Source organism: Meleagris gallopavo, chromosome 6, assembly GCF_000146605.3.
Source record: "Meleagris gallopavo isolate NT-WF06-2002-E0010 breed Aviagen turkey brand Nicholas breeding stock chromosome 6, Turkey_5.1, whole genome shotgun sequence".
Taxonomy (NCBI): Eukaryota; Metazoa; Chordata; class Aves; order Galliformes; family Phasianidae; genus Meleagris; species Meleagris gallopavo.
Genome location: NC_015016.2, coordinates 17173728 through 17190541, shown reverse-complemented (window position 1 = coordinate 17190541; position 16814 = coordinate 17173728). Strand labels below are relative to the sequence as shown.

Genomic DNA, 16814 nt, shown 5'->3' with positions numbered 1-16814 from the left:
TTCCTTCTCTAGAATTCCACCAGGAGGTAGCTTGTTTGACAAGACACCTTCTTCATTACCATCTTCTAGGAAAACAGACTTCTGTGACTGCACATTTGAAGATGTTGGGTTAGATCCATCAGTACATAAATTAAAGGCAGCTTCTAAATTGGAACTTCCCCTGTCTTGTAAAGACAGTGAAAATGGTAGATTTCTTTCTTTGATACCAGGACTGGATGTCACTGCTGAGTATCTTGGCCCTATTGATCTTGTCAAAGGCTTAAAGAAACATTCATCTGTACATGAAATGGATTCCTCTACACTTCTGCAAAAGGAGAATAATCAAAACAAACTTCACAGATTATCATTAGTAAAACCACACATCTCTGCAGCCTCAAAAATAAGTATAGCAAAAGAAGGAACTTCAAGCTCAGACATTAAAAGAATTTCTGATAGTTACAGTAATCACAAGAGTCAATCTGTTACAAGTAGAAGGAAGCGCCAAAGTTATTACGAATATCATCCAGTATTTCTATTCCAAAATCTAAGCCAAACAGATTTAGAGGCATATAGGTACTTTTTTCCGGAGGACCACACCACTGACAAAGACAAGAAATTTCTTCCTTCGTGGCCCACACCTTCTGGCCTCACGGAGTCTAGTGCTCTGAGACTGTGCCAGCAGGCAATAGCCAATTCCAGTATAGGACGAGCTTGCGGTGGCCTTCTTGGTAGGAGAATGGAAGATGCAATCAGTATCTGTGTTAAAGACTTGCTGTTGAAAGATGACCTCAGATGGGCAGAAGCTTCATTAGCTCTTTTAGAGAATGAATGTGAGAAGAGAGTTTTAGAAGAAAGAAACTACAGCCAACAAGAACTTCAAGGGTTTGTTGAGAACCTGCTTATTGCACTGAAGTGTCCCAGTCTGTGCAGTGGTAATGGAGAATGTACAGAATGGGGTTGTGCATGCTTTCAAGGCTATGGTTCATATGACTGCAGTATACTGTCTGGTAGGTGGGAAAAAGGATGAGATTTACTGAAGTAACAGCCTCCATGTTTGTGCAACATATGTTTTACTTCACTGTTTTTCTCTCCTGCTTTTATTTTTTTCCTCTTCCTGCACTGACAGGGGGTCCCTGTGGTGGGCCTGTTCATTATCCAGCAGTCTAGTTCCAATTTAATACAGCCATTATTGTTTTCTATTTAGCCTTCTTGTTTCCCAAGGGGAAAACGTGGGCTTAGTTTATGGTATATCATATTTTTTAAATTTACTACTCAGTTTGCAATCCAGAGTACTGCCTCAAGAGATTAGCGTGCTTCCACAGCTGTCTTCTTCAGGGAGATCTTGCCACATCCATACATTCCTGCAGTCCTGCTTATTAACTGCAAGTGGGATGTTTTTTGGCAATGTTACATCTCTGTAAACTGTTAAGTGTAAGGAAACAGAACTGATGGTGAAGAAAAAAGTTTAGAAAATAGAGCTGGGCAAGTTTTTTTTTCATTAAGTATGACATTGACTGAAAATGCAGATAAGCAGATAACACACTGAAAATATGAGGTGTTAGAGAATTCAGAAGTCTTTCAGAACTGTTAATATTTTATAGAAGTATTTTTATTATATTAATGTATTTAAAATAAGTGGAGGAATAAATGGAGGAAGAAGTAAGAAAGTAATAAAATAGAAATATTTGCTTCCTCTGTAACTCAAATAGATGGGCTTGTGTATCATCAATGAATATAAAGATGTTGTAATTATGAAATAAACAAGAGAGTTTGGCTAAGCAGGTTATAATAACAAAAAAACAATAGATAGAATGCTTACCCACACCCTGGGCTTACTGCATAATTCCAAGGAGGAATCTACAAAAGAGATCCTTTCCCGCTGGTAGTCAGCTCTTAAATAGGTCTAGGCTCCACCCCTTCTGGCAGCACAGGTGAATTGCCTTCACCTGTGCTCCTGTGGCTGACTCATTGCTTGCCTCAGGTGGTCAGAGGTTCAGGCCATGATTCAGCAGTTCCCGTACAGCTTTGCTTTCAGAGAAGATATTTGAGTATTCTAAACTTTGTCAGTTTATTTCATGAACCACCCTCCACATGATGCTTTTTTGTTTAGTCTTTAAACCAAAAAAAATCCATTATAAATTAGTACAAGTAATTTTCAAGTTCCTATATGTAAAGCCTGAGCTTCATTTACATTTTACACTGCAAGTGTGATGTAAAGAATCATAGATGAGGAGATAGACCGCATATTCACAAGAGTTTGTTATTACATGAATGTTTCATCTGCTTTATAAAACTGAAGTTCCAAGAGAAGACATAAAGCCTCGCTTTGAAGGTGAAATTCATTTTAATGACACAAAAGGTTACTGTTTGTACCTTTTCTCCACTGGCTCCAGATTTTGTTGTTGACAGTTTTCTTAGTTGGGCAGAAAAATAAATGTGTTGACTAAAGTAAATGTATATGAATGAGTTCGTTATATTGACTTTTATTGTCTAATCTCTACTTCAAAGACCAAGCTCCAGAAATTACAGAGCTGGAAAATGCTGGGCTATGTGATATTCGTCAGTATGACTGCACATCAGTGAGGGTTTTTGGACATGGCTTCAGAGAGTCGTCGAATCTGAAGTGTGAAATTATCAGATTGCAAGTAGGTCTCCTTGTATAGTAATAATTCTGTTTAAATTTCTCTGTGAATAAGTATAAACTATCTAATCATTTATGTTGGTACAACCCAATGCTTTAGTAGAAGCTAAAAGCAGAGGCACTCAGCACTTTGCAGCAGGCACTCAAGTCTTTGCAAAATTGCACTTTCCTCAATGCTAAAAGTACAAAACATAATGGGAATGTTCAGCGGCTAAAAGGGAGATAACAGCAAACAGCAGCTATCCATCTGAAAGGGCAAAGGTGGTCCTATTGGTAGAAACCAGTACATTGCTTGTTCTTTCCATTCTTTTTTTCTTTTTAAGTGCTTATGGAGAGGAAGTGAAGTACCAGTTCTTTGAAAAAGGAACGCAAGGTTAAAGACATCACTAGATTACTGTTTCAAACTCAATACTCAAAATAGCCTTTTTATAAACATAATAAATCTGTTACAAAAAAGAAAAAGGCATTTTTGAGATGTTGTCCATTTCCCAGGGGCAGAATACCGTGGCTATTTAATAATATGTCAGCTCTATAGCCCAGGTTTGAACAGAAGATTAAAAGAACTGCACTGTAATGTCAGAGTAGTCTGTACAGATAGCATGTTAGTCAGATCTAGAATTTGCCCAAGGCAAATTAAAAGCCATTTGCAAGTGTTAGCCTGAAATGAACAATCTGTGATTACAAGTTTTTACATTGTATTATACATGAGAATAAAAAAACCTGCCAAATGAAACTGGTTTTCACTCATGATGACTGGGGGGAGAGAATGACAAAAGGGAAAACATTCAATAGGAAACTTCTGCTCCTGAGACAACCAAAAAATGCTTTCCTTAGTTCTAGTAGATGCTACAATTAAGCAGTGTGGGTTATAGATTTTTTTTCTTTGTGCACATTTATCCAGTCATCTGCTGGTTGGCTTGAAATGGGAAAGTTAAGAGTATAGGTTAAAAGAATTTTAGACCATCTCACAGAAAATTATTGGGAGTTTGATTGCAATAATTTGAATTGCCTCTGTCTTAACTCATGACAAGATACTCTGATACAATACTCTTTGTGGTAGCATACGTAGCTCTGAACTACACATTCTAGATAATCTCTTTTATTGTGATCTCCTTTGTTGTTGTCGTTTTTCTTTTTTAAAAATTTTATTTTGAATTTTTTTTTATTTTCTTCCTGAAACTACCAAGGAAAGTAAGTTTGTTTCCTTTTAACTTTCTGACTGGAATAATGGTGGCTTTGTGCAAATGCCAGTGGAGTTACAACATATAGCACTTCTTGTAGGTATTTTGAGATAAATTTAATTGATCAGAATTTCCTAGAAGCATTTTTTTGCTGAATTTACAGTTAATACACTCACAGTTCTCATTTCTAATGCTTGCACTTCTGAAAGATTAAATCACATTGGTTGTCTACAGGCTGTCCTACCATGCACAGTGCTATAAGAGATAATTCAGAGAATTTTGCACTGGAGTACTTCACAGATACATAAACTAGTGCGCATCTCTTGGTAGAGTTTTGGTCAGGACATGACCAGGGAGTTAATAATTACACACTGCTAGAATTCATTTAGATTTTGCAAAAGATGGGAATGTGTATAAACCCCCATACTTTGTTTTAGTAGATTTGGAGATTTTTAATTGATTTTTGAGCAATAATATTTCTGAAAAAAAAAAAATCTGAATGTGTCTCCACCTGATAACAAAAGGTTTTTGGAAAAATAGACTGCATCACATTTCAAAGAGTCAAAGATCTCAAAATCACGTATTCATGAATGCTTAGTTTTTACATTGTTACTCACCTTTGCCATTAATTAATTAGCACAGGATGAAAGAATATTGAAAAAAGTTTGGTTTGAACAAAAATAGTTAATTTGTCTTTTGAGCATTTTTTTAAAGTGTGTTTTTTTTTTAATTTTGAAAAAATGCAAAACTTTGGTCCCTACATCAGGGTTGGGATTAAATAAATTTTTCACTTTGTTCCAGTAACTGAAAAAATAGCCAACTCAGTCAAACTTAGCTAAACTCAACATGATTTTGATCTTGTTGTTCTCTCAATTCTTTATCTACCTATTTCTATTACCCTGCTTCCTTTTGCAATCCATATTTCTATCACATAGTACTACCATCCCTATTCTGTTATCTCAAGACAGATCCTTGGGTAACTTGCCCTTCCTAGAGTATAGAAAAGAATTCTACAGGGTTAATGTTGTAATCTGTTCATTTGTGCAGGGGTTTAGTGGCTAACTGCCAGTATTTGTTAGCACCCAGAATCATAGCTGAGCATTGCCAGAATTTCATCTGTTCATTTGACTAAAGCTTGTCCACTTCTGTGAGCATAGATAGAGAGGCATAAAGTAATTGTGACAGTCAGATCAGTGATACTTAGAGGATCACACCCACTGCTTAACTCTTCCATCACTCTCCAGAGAGAATAATTTTTCTTGGTAATGTCATGCCAAATTGCCATGCACCAGGAAAGACTTCTCATCTTTCATATTAACAGGCTCAGGTAGATTGTGAGGGGAAAAAATGACGTATTTCCCACATCATTCTAATCCAGAGACAGTAGACACATTGGAACACTAAGCAACACATGTGTTTTTTGTTCTTTGATAAATATATTTTCATATTCCATTTCACTGAAAAACAAATTATTTGTCCTAAAATTTAGTATACTGATAGCCAGTGGATTCCTGGAGAACCTCTAATTATGTCAGCTGCCTTCCAAAATGTCGGGACTGTTGACTGTGAGTTACCGAATAATGGCCCACAATCTGATGTCGTGGATCTGGTTGATGATAAACCCATTGCCTGGTGGAAAATAAAGGTACTTGCAGAAATTTCAAATATTCACTTACAGATACTAAGATGAAAATACGTTGTGTATATAACCATTATTTTTTATTGGTACAGTGGATGGAATTCAGCTTGCTTAACATGCATCTCATTTAATCTCTTAAGCTTAAATATAGAGTGCTTCCTGCAAGGGGACTGCCCCCTATAAGGCGCTACCCCTAGAACCTGCAGAAGGATGCATCCTTCAAAAGTTGAAGGTAAAGGCCAAGTAGTTACCCTAGTGCATTTCAGATGACATTCAATATGTTGACAGAAAAAATGAGTTGAGCTCAGTATATATATACATGAATGTCTGTGTGAGGTAGACAACTAAGACATCGTGCAGCTGGAGTCAATAAGGTCAATAGACCCTAATAACTGTTCATTCTATCCTAGCATAGACACCTACATGTGGTCAGTCAAATACCTGCCTAATCTTGTTGATATAATTGATTAGAGTTTTGCTGACTATTACAAGAGTTTAAACAGCTAAATGTAGTGCCTGTCATTGAATTGAATCCCATGGTGGCAGTCAGTGCTGCTGAGATGTTGATACCTATGTAGGTTAAACTATTTTTACTTTATGTCTTGCAGATTTCTAATGATGGATTAACTTACAGCAATTCTAAAACAATGATAATATATGATGGAGCCTGTCAGATATGTGAACTACAGGAATCTGGATTATGCGCACTAAAGGTATATATTTCATTCTTCTGTGTATATTACTAAAGTATGCATCTCTTCAGGTAGAAAAAACACACATCCTGTACTCATTAACAACAGGAATTTTTCATGCCTAGAAATGAAAAGCACCAAAAGAGAAGCCCAGATGAGACAAATTTGAAGGCAAAACAGCAACAACAACAACAACAACAAAACAACAAAAAACACTGTATATAATTAACAAGTAAAACCGAACATAACTGTCATTTGTTTCTTCTAAAAGTAGAATGCAGGGTTAGGTTTGATTAGGATTAGATTTATTAGATTTGGACACTCTAGAAATACAAAATTTTACAAATACACGATTCTGTAATTTACTGTTTCACAACTGACAATTAATGAATCACATTGTCATTTCTCTAAAAGGAGAAAACATGCAACATAGATGGACTCTGTTATGGTGAGGGTGACACGAATCCAACCAGCCCTTGCTTACTCTGCAGACCTGACACATCAAGGTTAACTTGGTCAGTTGTTGAAAGTAAGTTCTAAATAGTTCTGATTGTCGTCTCTTTGATTTTTTATTTTTTTTTTTAAGTAGCAAAAAGTTTAGGTTCTACTGAGTTTCAAAATGAATAGATATACCAAAGTTTTGAGCTTAGGTAAGCGTTTCAGCTAAAGCTCAGTGGGTACTATTTTAGTTTGTAATCTGATCTTGTTTTTCATCTTGCATTTTTCCTTATTTCTGAAAAGGATGTTTTCTAGACTTGTTTTTTTTTCCCCTGTTCACAGTAACTAACAAGAAACTACTGAAATTAACAACTATTTGAGCTTTATTAGCAGTTAACAGTATTTTAATTTTTGGTACAGCCACGTCCACAAGTGTTTGTCTTCAACTCTTAGGAATAAAAGACATTTCCCAACAATCAGGTGCATGATCTAAGGCAAGGTTTTTCTTTCACTTTTTTGACCAAGTAGTCTGTATGCAGATATTGAATAGTCTGTATACACATAATTTCATCATTGGAAAATTCAGAGTAGAAGGGGTCTCAGGATGCCTGACTCCATCCTCCTGCTTAAAGGTCATCCGTGAGCAATGTTGTATTCAATCACTAATTAACGTAGAGTGTTACTAGTAGCCTATAAGCTACTATTCTTTCTACATGACTCTCCTGATCAACAAACAGTGGATTCAGCAACCTGTGAGTCTACAACTCAGGCAGAGCAATGAAAATCATATCTGAAATTGCAGTTGAAAATTATATAAGTTATCTAACTTACAATGTGAGCAATGTAGCTTTGCATAAGATAGGCAACAAGCAGCTTTTCTGTGTACATATATCTATGAAAATGCTCTGTAAAGAGCTTTGCGTAAATGTTGGTAACACCTCATAGGCCTAGTAATGATGTTTAATACAAGAGTATTCCAAAGAGTCTTTGACTTATACCAAACAAGAGGTGAACACAAGAAACTGGATTAAAAGGCAGGTCATGTTAATTAACCACTTAATATTTGGACATAACTCACATTGATTGCATAGATGCATGTCCTAAGCAAATACATCAGTGTATATTTATGAATATCATACTTCAGTCCAATTAGAATCCATACCATGAAAAGAGGACCGTCATCTAGAGTTTCTATTTTCTGTCTCTCCATAATACAGAGTTCTAGCCTAGAAGCTGTAGCTCTTTTGATTCAGCTTTCCCATCAACCAGCTTTCCCCATCAACCCGTCATATCTCAAGTACAAGAATTCCATCAGTGTTTCATGGGGGAAGTACTGGCATGACTGCCTGGATTAGTATGGCTCTTATATGAATGGGACTTTCGGTGACTGACTCACTCAATCTCTTCCTAGTTCTAACTTTTTATGACTTTCTGTACTTTCACTTTTAAACTGCAACGGTTTATAAAAACAATTTTTAATTTCAATAAATTTGGAGGCCTTTTTCTATGTAAATGCAATCAATCTTTACAAGCTCTTACATACTGTAATTTCTCGTTTATGTTACAATTATAACGAAAATATCTAATTTTTTTTTCCTATACTGTTCAAATGATGTTAGAATTTAAAAGAAATAGTCGCATATGTCTTCCTTAACAGAAAGATATGTTCCTTTAAAATTTTTATAAGTATATTGCAACTCTTGCTTAAAAGAGAAAATATCTCCTTTGTTACAGACAACCAGCCTCCTGTGCTTGAAACTTTTCAGAGTATGCTACAGACTTTTTATGGAGAAGATTTTGTGTATCAGTTTTTGGCTTCAGATCCAGAGGGCTCTGCTATTCTTTTCACATTGGAGTCTGGTCCTGAAGGTGCCAGTCTTTCCCCATCAGGTCTCCTTTTGTGGAAAGCTTTGTCAAAGAATCCCCATAAATTAACATTTTCTTTGACAGATGACTGCAATGCGGAGACTAAGGTAGAAATAGAGGTAATTAATATTACAGTAAAATGACTCATGCTAGTAAGATGTTTACAATATCTAATTACAACATTCATTGCTAGTTCATAAAAAGAGAAAACTATCTTATTTGTCTTGTTTTATAGATCAGGGTAAATTCATGTGATTGCCTGAATAATGGTTCGTGTGTGACAAACATTAATTTCCCACCTGGAAGTGGGAGATACCTTTGTGTGTGTGTGGCTGGATTTGAAGGTGATCTCTGTCAAGTGAATACTGATGACTGCAAACTTAACCAGTGTGGTACTGGCAAATGTGTAGATGGAATAAACAGCTATTACTGCGAATGCCCACCTGAACTTCAAGGTAAACTACTACATTATATATTCACAGCTAGATTTTTGTTTTCCTCTGGTGAATATGGTAAAACAAGAATGATAAGTTTGGTCACAGCATGGCTCCTCCTATGCTGGCAGATAAATGTAGTCCACAGAGCCCATTCTCTTTGTATTCTGCAATAAGCAAGAAACTTGGCATATGATAAAAAAATGTATGCGACAAACATCGTGAGCTGCACTTATTAAATGTACTGAAATATTTTGATGTACTTTGTATTTGATGCACTCCTTTGTATTTTTGCATCTACATATATTCTACTTTTATCATTTAAAAAATATTGTCAAAGTCTGGTGACAACAGTATTATAAAAATCTGTATTTGAATGCAGGTGAAAATTGTCAAGATGACATAGATGAATGTGCATCCAACCCTTGCTTCCCTGGAGTGTTTTGCTTCAATACTTTTGGTTCTTACTATTGTGGTTCATGCCCAAATAATCTACATGGAAATGGGAAGTCATGCTACGGTAATATGATCTGTTTTTTAGAAGAATACCATTGTCTTATAATCAGACAAGACATCTCTGGATGTGCTATGTTTCTAACAGTAAATTAGAACTCTAGAGTAGTCAGCAGAAAAGAACTCTCCGACTGTTGGCTACAGAGACAGAATCTCAGATGGTCACAATATTAGAATGTAGTGGGTCACACAGCTGTAAACTCAATTTTCCAAATGTTTAGAAAAAAATAGCTACAAATGCCCACATTCTTTCATATAATAGTAGGAATCTATGTAGTGTATTTTTTTCTGTGTTATTTTCATAATACGAGTAACTATTGAGAAAATGCTTTGCTTTTAGGCTGTTCAGCATAGAACTATTTATTGAAATAAACACACTTGAGAAATCAGGTGCCTAACATTAATTTACTGTGTCCTCTTATGCGATTTCTGAATAACTGGTATTTTTAACATGATCTTTGCAAATCTTCAAGAAACATTTTTTACTCTTCATTTGCTGTCCGAATTTTGAGTTATTTTTTTTCTATTGGAGTTCTATAATTTATTTGCTGTTGAAGTAAAAGTAACTATTAACGTGCCCTCTCATTTTTTGTTTTAGAAACCCTTGACAACATTTATGTTAAAAGAAAAGATTTCATAGGAGAAGCTGGAGAGAATAAAGGTGATTTTATTTCATGAAAGTAGTGAAATTTCTGATTCACATACTGATAAGAATATAGCTGGGAAGTTAAAGGTTTTAGTCAGCTTTATGTTATTCACTTTAATTTTTCAGTTTAACTAAATGAAATTAATGACTTGGTTTGCATTCTTATTTCTGATCTTATAAATGACACTGAAATGTCAATATCAACAAATCCCTTAGGTCAGTCAAGTCATTTCATTGTCAGTGTGATGTATGACATTCTTACTGCTGCCTTTTGTTTTTGTGACTAACCACTGATGTACAATAGCTAACATGGGGATAGGGACATCTGTTATATGAGATAAGCAAAAGTTTATGGCATTATGTTGAATGCCATTTTCATACTTTAATTCAAAAGAGAGGTGAAGAGTATGGCAAATGAAGGTCCTTAATTCCAAAACTCCTTAAACACTATTGCTGGCATTTCTAGCTCTGCGTCTACTGAGGTATTGTTCACAGAGAATTCTCCTTGGGTGTCTTTTCCTTCATCTCTGAATTGTTAGCAGGGGAGGAAAATGCACTCTCGCTCAATTGCCAATGCTGGATAATTCTTTATCAGTTTCTTCTAATGCTTTGTTTTTCAGCAGTGGGAAGCATAACACTTTGCAACAAGATTCAGGGAAGTTTAACCTTTTGTTTACAGTTTTCTAATACTGTTCCAAAGGACAGATCTTAAGTTGAACAATCTCCTCCAACTTCATTCCTGCTCAAACCCATAATGCTAAAAAGCCCATTGAAAGCCTTCTTGGATTACAGTGCCATACTTCTTTCTACAGTCCACCAGAGCACCCACTTTTTTCTGGGCAGAATATGGAGCATTTCTCATTCATTCTGCATTACTATCAGAGAGAAGGTTGAGTCCATCTTTGTCACTGAAAACACATATGTAATATTCCACTAATAAAAAATATACAAAAACTATCAAAATGAAGAAAAATGTTCAGAGAATTATCAGAGAGCTCTGAGATAACTGAAGTAATTAAGTAAACTAAAACATGATTATATTTTTGCTACAAAGTAGTGAATTATTCATACAAAATTCTTCATGTGATGTAAGTAAGTGGGTAAGTATATATTGTGACTAAATATCTGCTTCCAGACTCTAGGCTTATTACCTGCATTAAGACATACATGTGAACAGTAAGCAGTACCTTTTGTTTAAATACCATTACAGTAATCTAGTTGGTATGGCACTAGTAATTTGTTTTGCCAATAAAGTTATTTGTTGACCCAGTATCTGAAAATCCCTGGCTGCCTGCTCCAAAATGCCGTGGTGAGAGTGGGAAAGGGTGTAGACAGAGTCTGCCAGTTGAGATTTATGTCCTACTGCAAACATTAATTCTGGTGTAAAACATGGGAGGAGAGGAATGAATGGAAAATATGTTTTTCTGTTCAGAAGACATTCTCCGTCCTTGGAAGAGATTATTATAATATATATATATTATGTGTATTATAATATTTCTGTACATCTTTTCTCCTTTTTCTTTAACATTTTGTAGATTTTGAACAGTCATCATTTGACAAGGTCTTGAGCTCTGTTCCCAGTTCTACAGATGTCCCCCAAAGATTTATTTCTATAGAAATGGACAACACTAGTACTCCATCACTCTCCAGATCAAAAACAGTCACCACTGAGAAGTCATATAATTCTCAGAGAAGTGCTTCTGTACAACCAGATGTTACTGAAAGCACTGCTCATGCTGTTGGTAGCAGTAGTGGACACCTTACTGACACAGAAGGGGCTTCTCCAGAAAACACAGTGATTACAGCTTCTTCAAGGAGCCATGCTGTATCAACTGAGAAGAAAGCAAGGGCACGAGTTGAGGCCTACAGTCATTGGGAGACTAGCAAGAAGGCTTCTCTTAGCAGTTCAATGAATACAAGCAAAGGGCTTTCTTTGTCACACAAACTATTTAAAGGTGGAAATGCTCACAGAGTTCAGCACTTGTTAGTCAAGCATAGAATGAGTCCTTTACCTTTGCTCTTGTTGAAGTGACTGTCCCACCAGAAATGCTTCCTGAAGATTCAGATGAAATAGTACTTTCTAAAGCAATAACCTGTGCTGATCTACCTTGTTTTCCTGGAGTACCTTGTGAGCCAAGTCAGGATGATAGAGTCAAGTGTGGTCGTTGTCCTTATGGTTACTATGGAGATGGCTTCAATTGTAGAGGTATTGCAAATAACTGTACTAAATGCTTCACTGAGAATTTTTTTATATATAGGTTGCTCTGAAAGTAATGCCTCCTATTTATTTCCATGGAACAACAGACACAAAGAGCACAATAACACTATTTGACAGAGCAAATTCTCAGCTACAAAACACTATTTTTCAGTGTAGTCACCACCATTAGCTATGCATTTTTGCCCATGATGAACAAGAGCCTGCATGCCACGCTCATAAAAATCTGCAGTGGAGGTGACCCACTGTTTCACAGCTGCTTTGAGGGCTTTGTTGCTAGGAAAATGTTGCCCATACAGTTGTCCTTCATTGGCCCAAATAGTTGGAAGTTAGAAGATGACAAATCTGGTCTATACAGTGGGTATGCTAAGTCAGTCCTGCCAAGAATGGTGATGTGTTCCACGGACTTCAAACTGGTATGGGGGCTACAGTTATCATGTTTCAAGAGAAAGATGGTTCTCTTCTCTCTCCTTAGTCTGGAATTTTGAGTCTTCAGCTTAGTCAGTATCATGATGTGTAGTGGCCAGAGTTGATGATTTGTTCGGGTTCCAGAAAATCCAGAAGGATCACCTCTCTCCTATCCCAGAAGACAGTAAACATCACTTTACCTACTGAGAGCTGCATCTTGAATTTTTTCTTCGATGGAGAATTCATGTGTTGCCACTCCATGAACTGCTGGTTTGACCCTGGCTTATAGTCATGACAACATATCGTATCATCGGTAATGATGCACTACACGAAACTGTCATCTTCAGTCTTGTATTGGTTCAGTAGGTCCTGACAAACTTGCATACAGTGGTCTTTCTGTTCTATGTGAACATTTGTAGGACCTATCTTGCACAAACTTTGCAATACGTTGCCACCATCATTTCCAACACATAGAAGCCAATATTCAGCTTTATACACAGTTCCTTAGTTGCAGTTTGCCTTCACGTGCATGAGCAGATTGAGACACTCTTCATTTTCTAGAGTGACAACTCTTCATGGACATCCAGAATGTGGCTTGTCTCATGTCTCTGTAATGCTACTGAAACTCACCACCCACTGCTTCACTGTGTTCACATGCACCGTTTAGTCTCCATAAGCATTCAGCAAACAATGAATGTCAATGGGCTCCATTTTTTTTCCCTTCATGGAGGAATTCAGTGACACACCTTTGTTTAATATGTCAGACACCATTTTGTAACGCTGCCCCTCTACTGCCGTCTGTCACATGGCAGCAAATTTAAGGGAATATTATTAGGAAGGTTCAGCCTTACTGTCACACCACCAAGATCTATCTCTGACATTGTGGGCCAACATAATATAATAGGAGGCATTACTTTGAGAACAGTTCCTGTGTTTTTATAACATGAGAGTACATTGTCAATGTGTGATTGGTAAAATTCACATAGTACTGATTTTCCTTATTTCCTTATTAATGTTTACCTTACAAGCTTTTAGTTGGGTGGATGCACTTAAATACATTTTTTCTCTGATGTATCTCAGGCTTCCCTCTTATGATCAGGGACCTGATTGATTCTTTGTGGTATGTTCATTGTGCTAAGTAGGACATATTAGGCTGAAATGCCACTGTTTGTTTCTTTATTCCTTTCACAGTTTTCTTAATTGCCTTTCAGCAATATGTAGACAAACATGTGGCAAAAATATGGAGTGTGTGGAACCCAATATTTGCAAATGCAAGCCTGGTTATGCTGGTTATAACTGTCAGACAGGTGGGTATGGCATTTTGATTTAGCCCATGATAGCTCAGATAAATGAGTTAATGATTAAGATCACTGTTGATTTTACACAGCTCTATGCAGACCTGATTGTAAAAACCATGGAAAATGCATTAAGCCTAATGTCTGTGAATGTCTACCAGGTTACAGCGGCTCCACTTGTGAAGAAGGTAAACAATATTTTGTACTTCTGAATTCATAAATATCTGAAGATTGCTGTCAGTAACTCTCATAACCATTCATTCTGACAGGAACGTAAGTTCATTTGATTTTTACTTTAACAGAGATTCCTACGTTTAGTAAGTTATGACAGCAGAATATCATACTTAGATTTAACTTATTGCATCATCAGTACATTGCATGCTGATCTAAAATTAACGAAAAAATTTGTTTGATTGGTTGGTTTTTATTTATTTTTTTATCACTTACATCTGAGGAAGCAGTGCTTTTTCCACTGGGCATTTGTTCAGAGTTGCCCTTCTCCACTTCACCCTTTCAGAACCTTTTAAGAAAAAAAAAGGTCAACAAATTGCAGTTCACTTTCATGGGTCTGCATACGTCTTTCCAACAGATCCTTGGCTAGAGTCCAGTCCCTCTAACCTAGGTACCTTTGCTTAGGTATTGCCATCCCTAAATTCCTCAGTTCCTTTGAGGAAGAGGGTAAGAATACAAAAGAATGTCTCAAACAACCACCTGAATTCTCTATAATTCCATTTCCGAATAATTTAATGTAAATACATTCTTCTCTCTATTGACTGTATAGAGAATAGAAGTTGTCTCCAAGTGGTGACCCAATTTACTTATGATTTTTTTTCTGTAAGTACAGCTGTTAACTGTGTCCTCTTAGGAAGAGTTCCCAATGGCACATCATGGTGGCACCCAGCTCTCTGCGACAGTGATGTTCTCAAGTGAAAGAGAGATCTGGATTCTAGACATATCACCCCACAACAGTTTCCCAATTCTTAATAAGAGCACTTAGCAGTTCTGCTGAAGTGAGTGATGTTCCCAAGGACAGGCAGCAGGAAAGGAAGTCTGGTCTAGCCCAGTGATTAGGGCTGCCAGCTCCAAAGACCCTGCTGCCATGACCCCTTCTGTGGATAGGTTTAGACTACTTGTGTGCTGACCCAAAATGACTGACTGTTTTAACTGTAATGCCAGCCACATCTAATTTGTAGGCTTCCCCAGTCTTTTCAGGTGGATTTATGGTGAGTGCTTCCTTACACCTGTATAATAAAGATACAGATGAGAGATAAGCACAGGTTTTCCTGCGGTATTTCTGATAATGTGAAATTATGTAAAGACAGGGGCCAGGATAACTTTCACAGCAAGTAGAGTTCACCTGTAACTCTGTATGCCTCTAAGCTGAACATTCCTGAAAAGCTGGAAGACTGCAGTCCTGTCTGGAAATTGTCTCACATTTCCATTTTCGGGGAGGAGGCCACCAATGTTGGAACTCTGTGTGCTCTTTTGAAATTCAGTTCTTGTTCTTGTAAAAAAGCATAACACATTACTTCATGTTATTTCCAGTTATTTTCCCCGCTGTCAATTACTAACCTTGTCCTTTTGCTAAAGCATAACCAGTGCACACATCTTTTTCAATGTGCTTTCTTGAACAACTTAATTCTATTTTCACAGCACACTGTAAACCACCCTGTAAAAATGGAGGCACATGCTTGGCCAGAAATCTCTGTACCTGCCCCTATGGTTTTGTAGGACCAAGATGTGATACAAGTAAGTAAAAAATCATAAGCAAAAAATACAGAAAATTCTTCCTGTTTTTTGGGAACAAAGCAAGTTATAATTTAAATATCTGATGTACTCCTCTTCCACTAGTGAAATTGTGTGTAATTTCCAGTATTGATATCTAGGAAAGAGCTGAAATATGGATGAAGGATAAACTGTAACATATTTTTTTTCCCCCTCTTTGATTGATGGATGGTAGTGATTTGCAACAGGCACTGTGAAAATGGTGGTGAATGTCTCACACCAGACATCTGCCAGTGTAGATCTGGATGGTATGGACCAACATGCAGTACAGGTAACAGGACAGACTCCACTGCAAACTCCTGGGAGGCCTCTCATAATCTGAAATTTGTAACTATATGACTCAGTGTACAATTAATAAATATACCAATGTTAAAGTATAACAGAGAGCTTTGGCTATGATGTTATTACACCAAAGCAAAAAACAGAAATGATAGGTAAACTCACCTATAACCTGGGCTTGCATAGGAAATTCCAGTGGAGTGAATCTCCAGAAGAGATCCTTCCCTACTGGTGGTCAGCTCTTAAATGGATCTAGGAGAGGTGGAGCCAGGCTCCACCCTTCCAACAGCACAGGAGAATTGCCTTCACCTGTGCTCCCATGGCTGATTCACTGATTGCCTCAGGTGATCAATCAGAGGTTCAGGCCATGATTCAGCAGTTTCCATACGCTCAGACAGCAGCATTAGATGGCTGCTTAATGCTGGGGTGCCCCCACACCCTTTCTTGTCCTTGCATGCTAGTTCTGACATCAAGTAGCAGTTCTATAGTATACATCTCAAATTTCTGGGTAGAGATTTTAAGTGAACAGTATAATCTGAACTCATGCAAGGCACTTAATCACAGTCCTTGCAACAGAATTTTATGGATTTTATTTTGTTGTCATGGTTCTCACTTTTCTTCATCATGTTTGTGCAGCGATTTGTGACCCTGTATGTCTCAATGGTGGCTCCTGTACTAAGCCAGGTGTATGCCTCTGTCCACATGGATTTTATGGAACCCAGTGTCAGAATGGTAATCTTTTTTTTTTTTTCTTTCTCCTATTTCTTGTCATTATAAGGTAATCAGTAAGAAAGCATTGTTAC

General features: G+C 36.9%; 1 protein-coding gene across 1 annotated transcript in view; it reads left to right on the top strand.

The window, feature by feature from the left end:
* Positions 1-16814, top strand: part of VWDE (von Willebrand factor D and EGF domains) — a 37267-nt gene that overhangs the window by 17695 nt on the left and 2758 nt on the right. The window contains exons 11-22 of the mRNA XM_031554028.1: positions 13-986; positions 2488-2624; positions 5291-5446; positions 6049-6153; positions 6547-6661; positions 8305-8555; positions 8672-9032; positions 13792-13959; positions 14040-14135; positions 15601-15696; positions 15908-16003; positions 16648-16743. Of these exons, the coding sequence (XP_031409888.1) occupies positions 13-986; positions 2488-2624; positions 5291-5446; positions 6049-6153; positions 6547-6661; positions 8305-8555; positions 8672-9032; positions 13792-13959; positions 14040-14135; positions 15601-15696; positions 15908-16003; positions 16648-16743 (2651 nt within the window). The remainder of the gene's footprint in view (positions 1-12; positions 987-2487; positions 2625-5290; positions 5447-6048; positions 6154-6546; positions 6662-8304; positions 8556-8671; positions 9033-13791; positions 13960-14039; positions 14136-15600; positions 15697-15907; positions 16004-16647; positions 16744-16814) is intronic.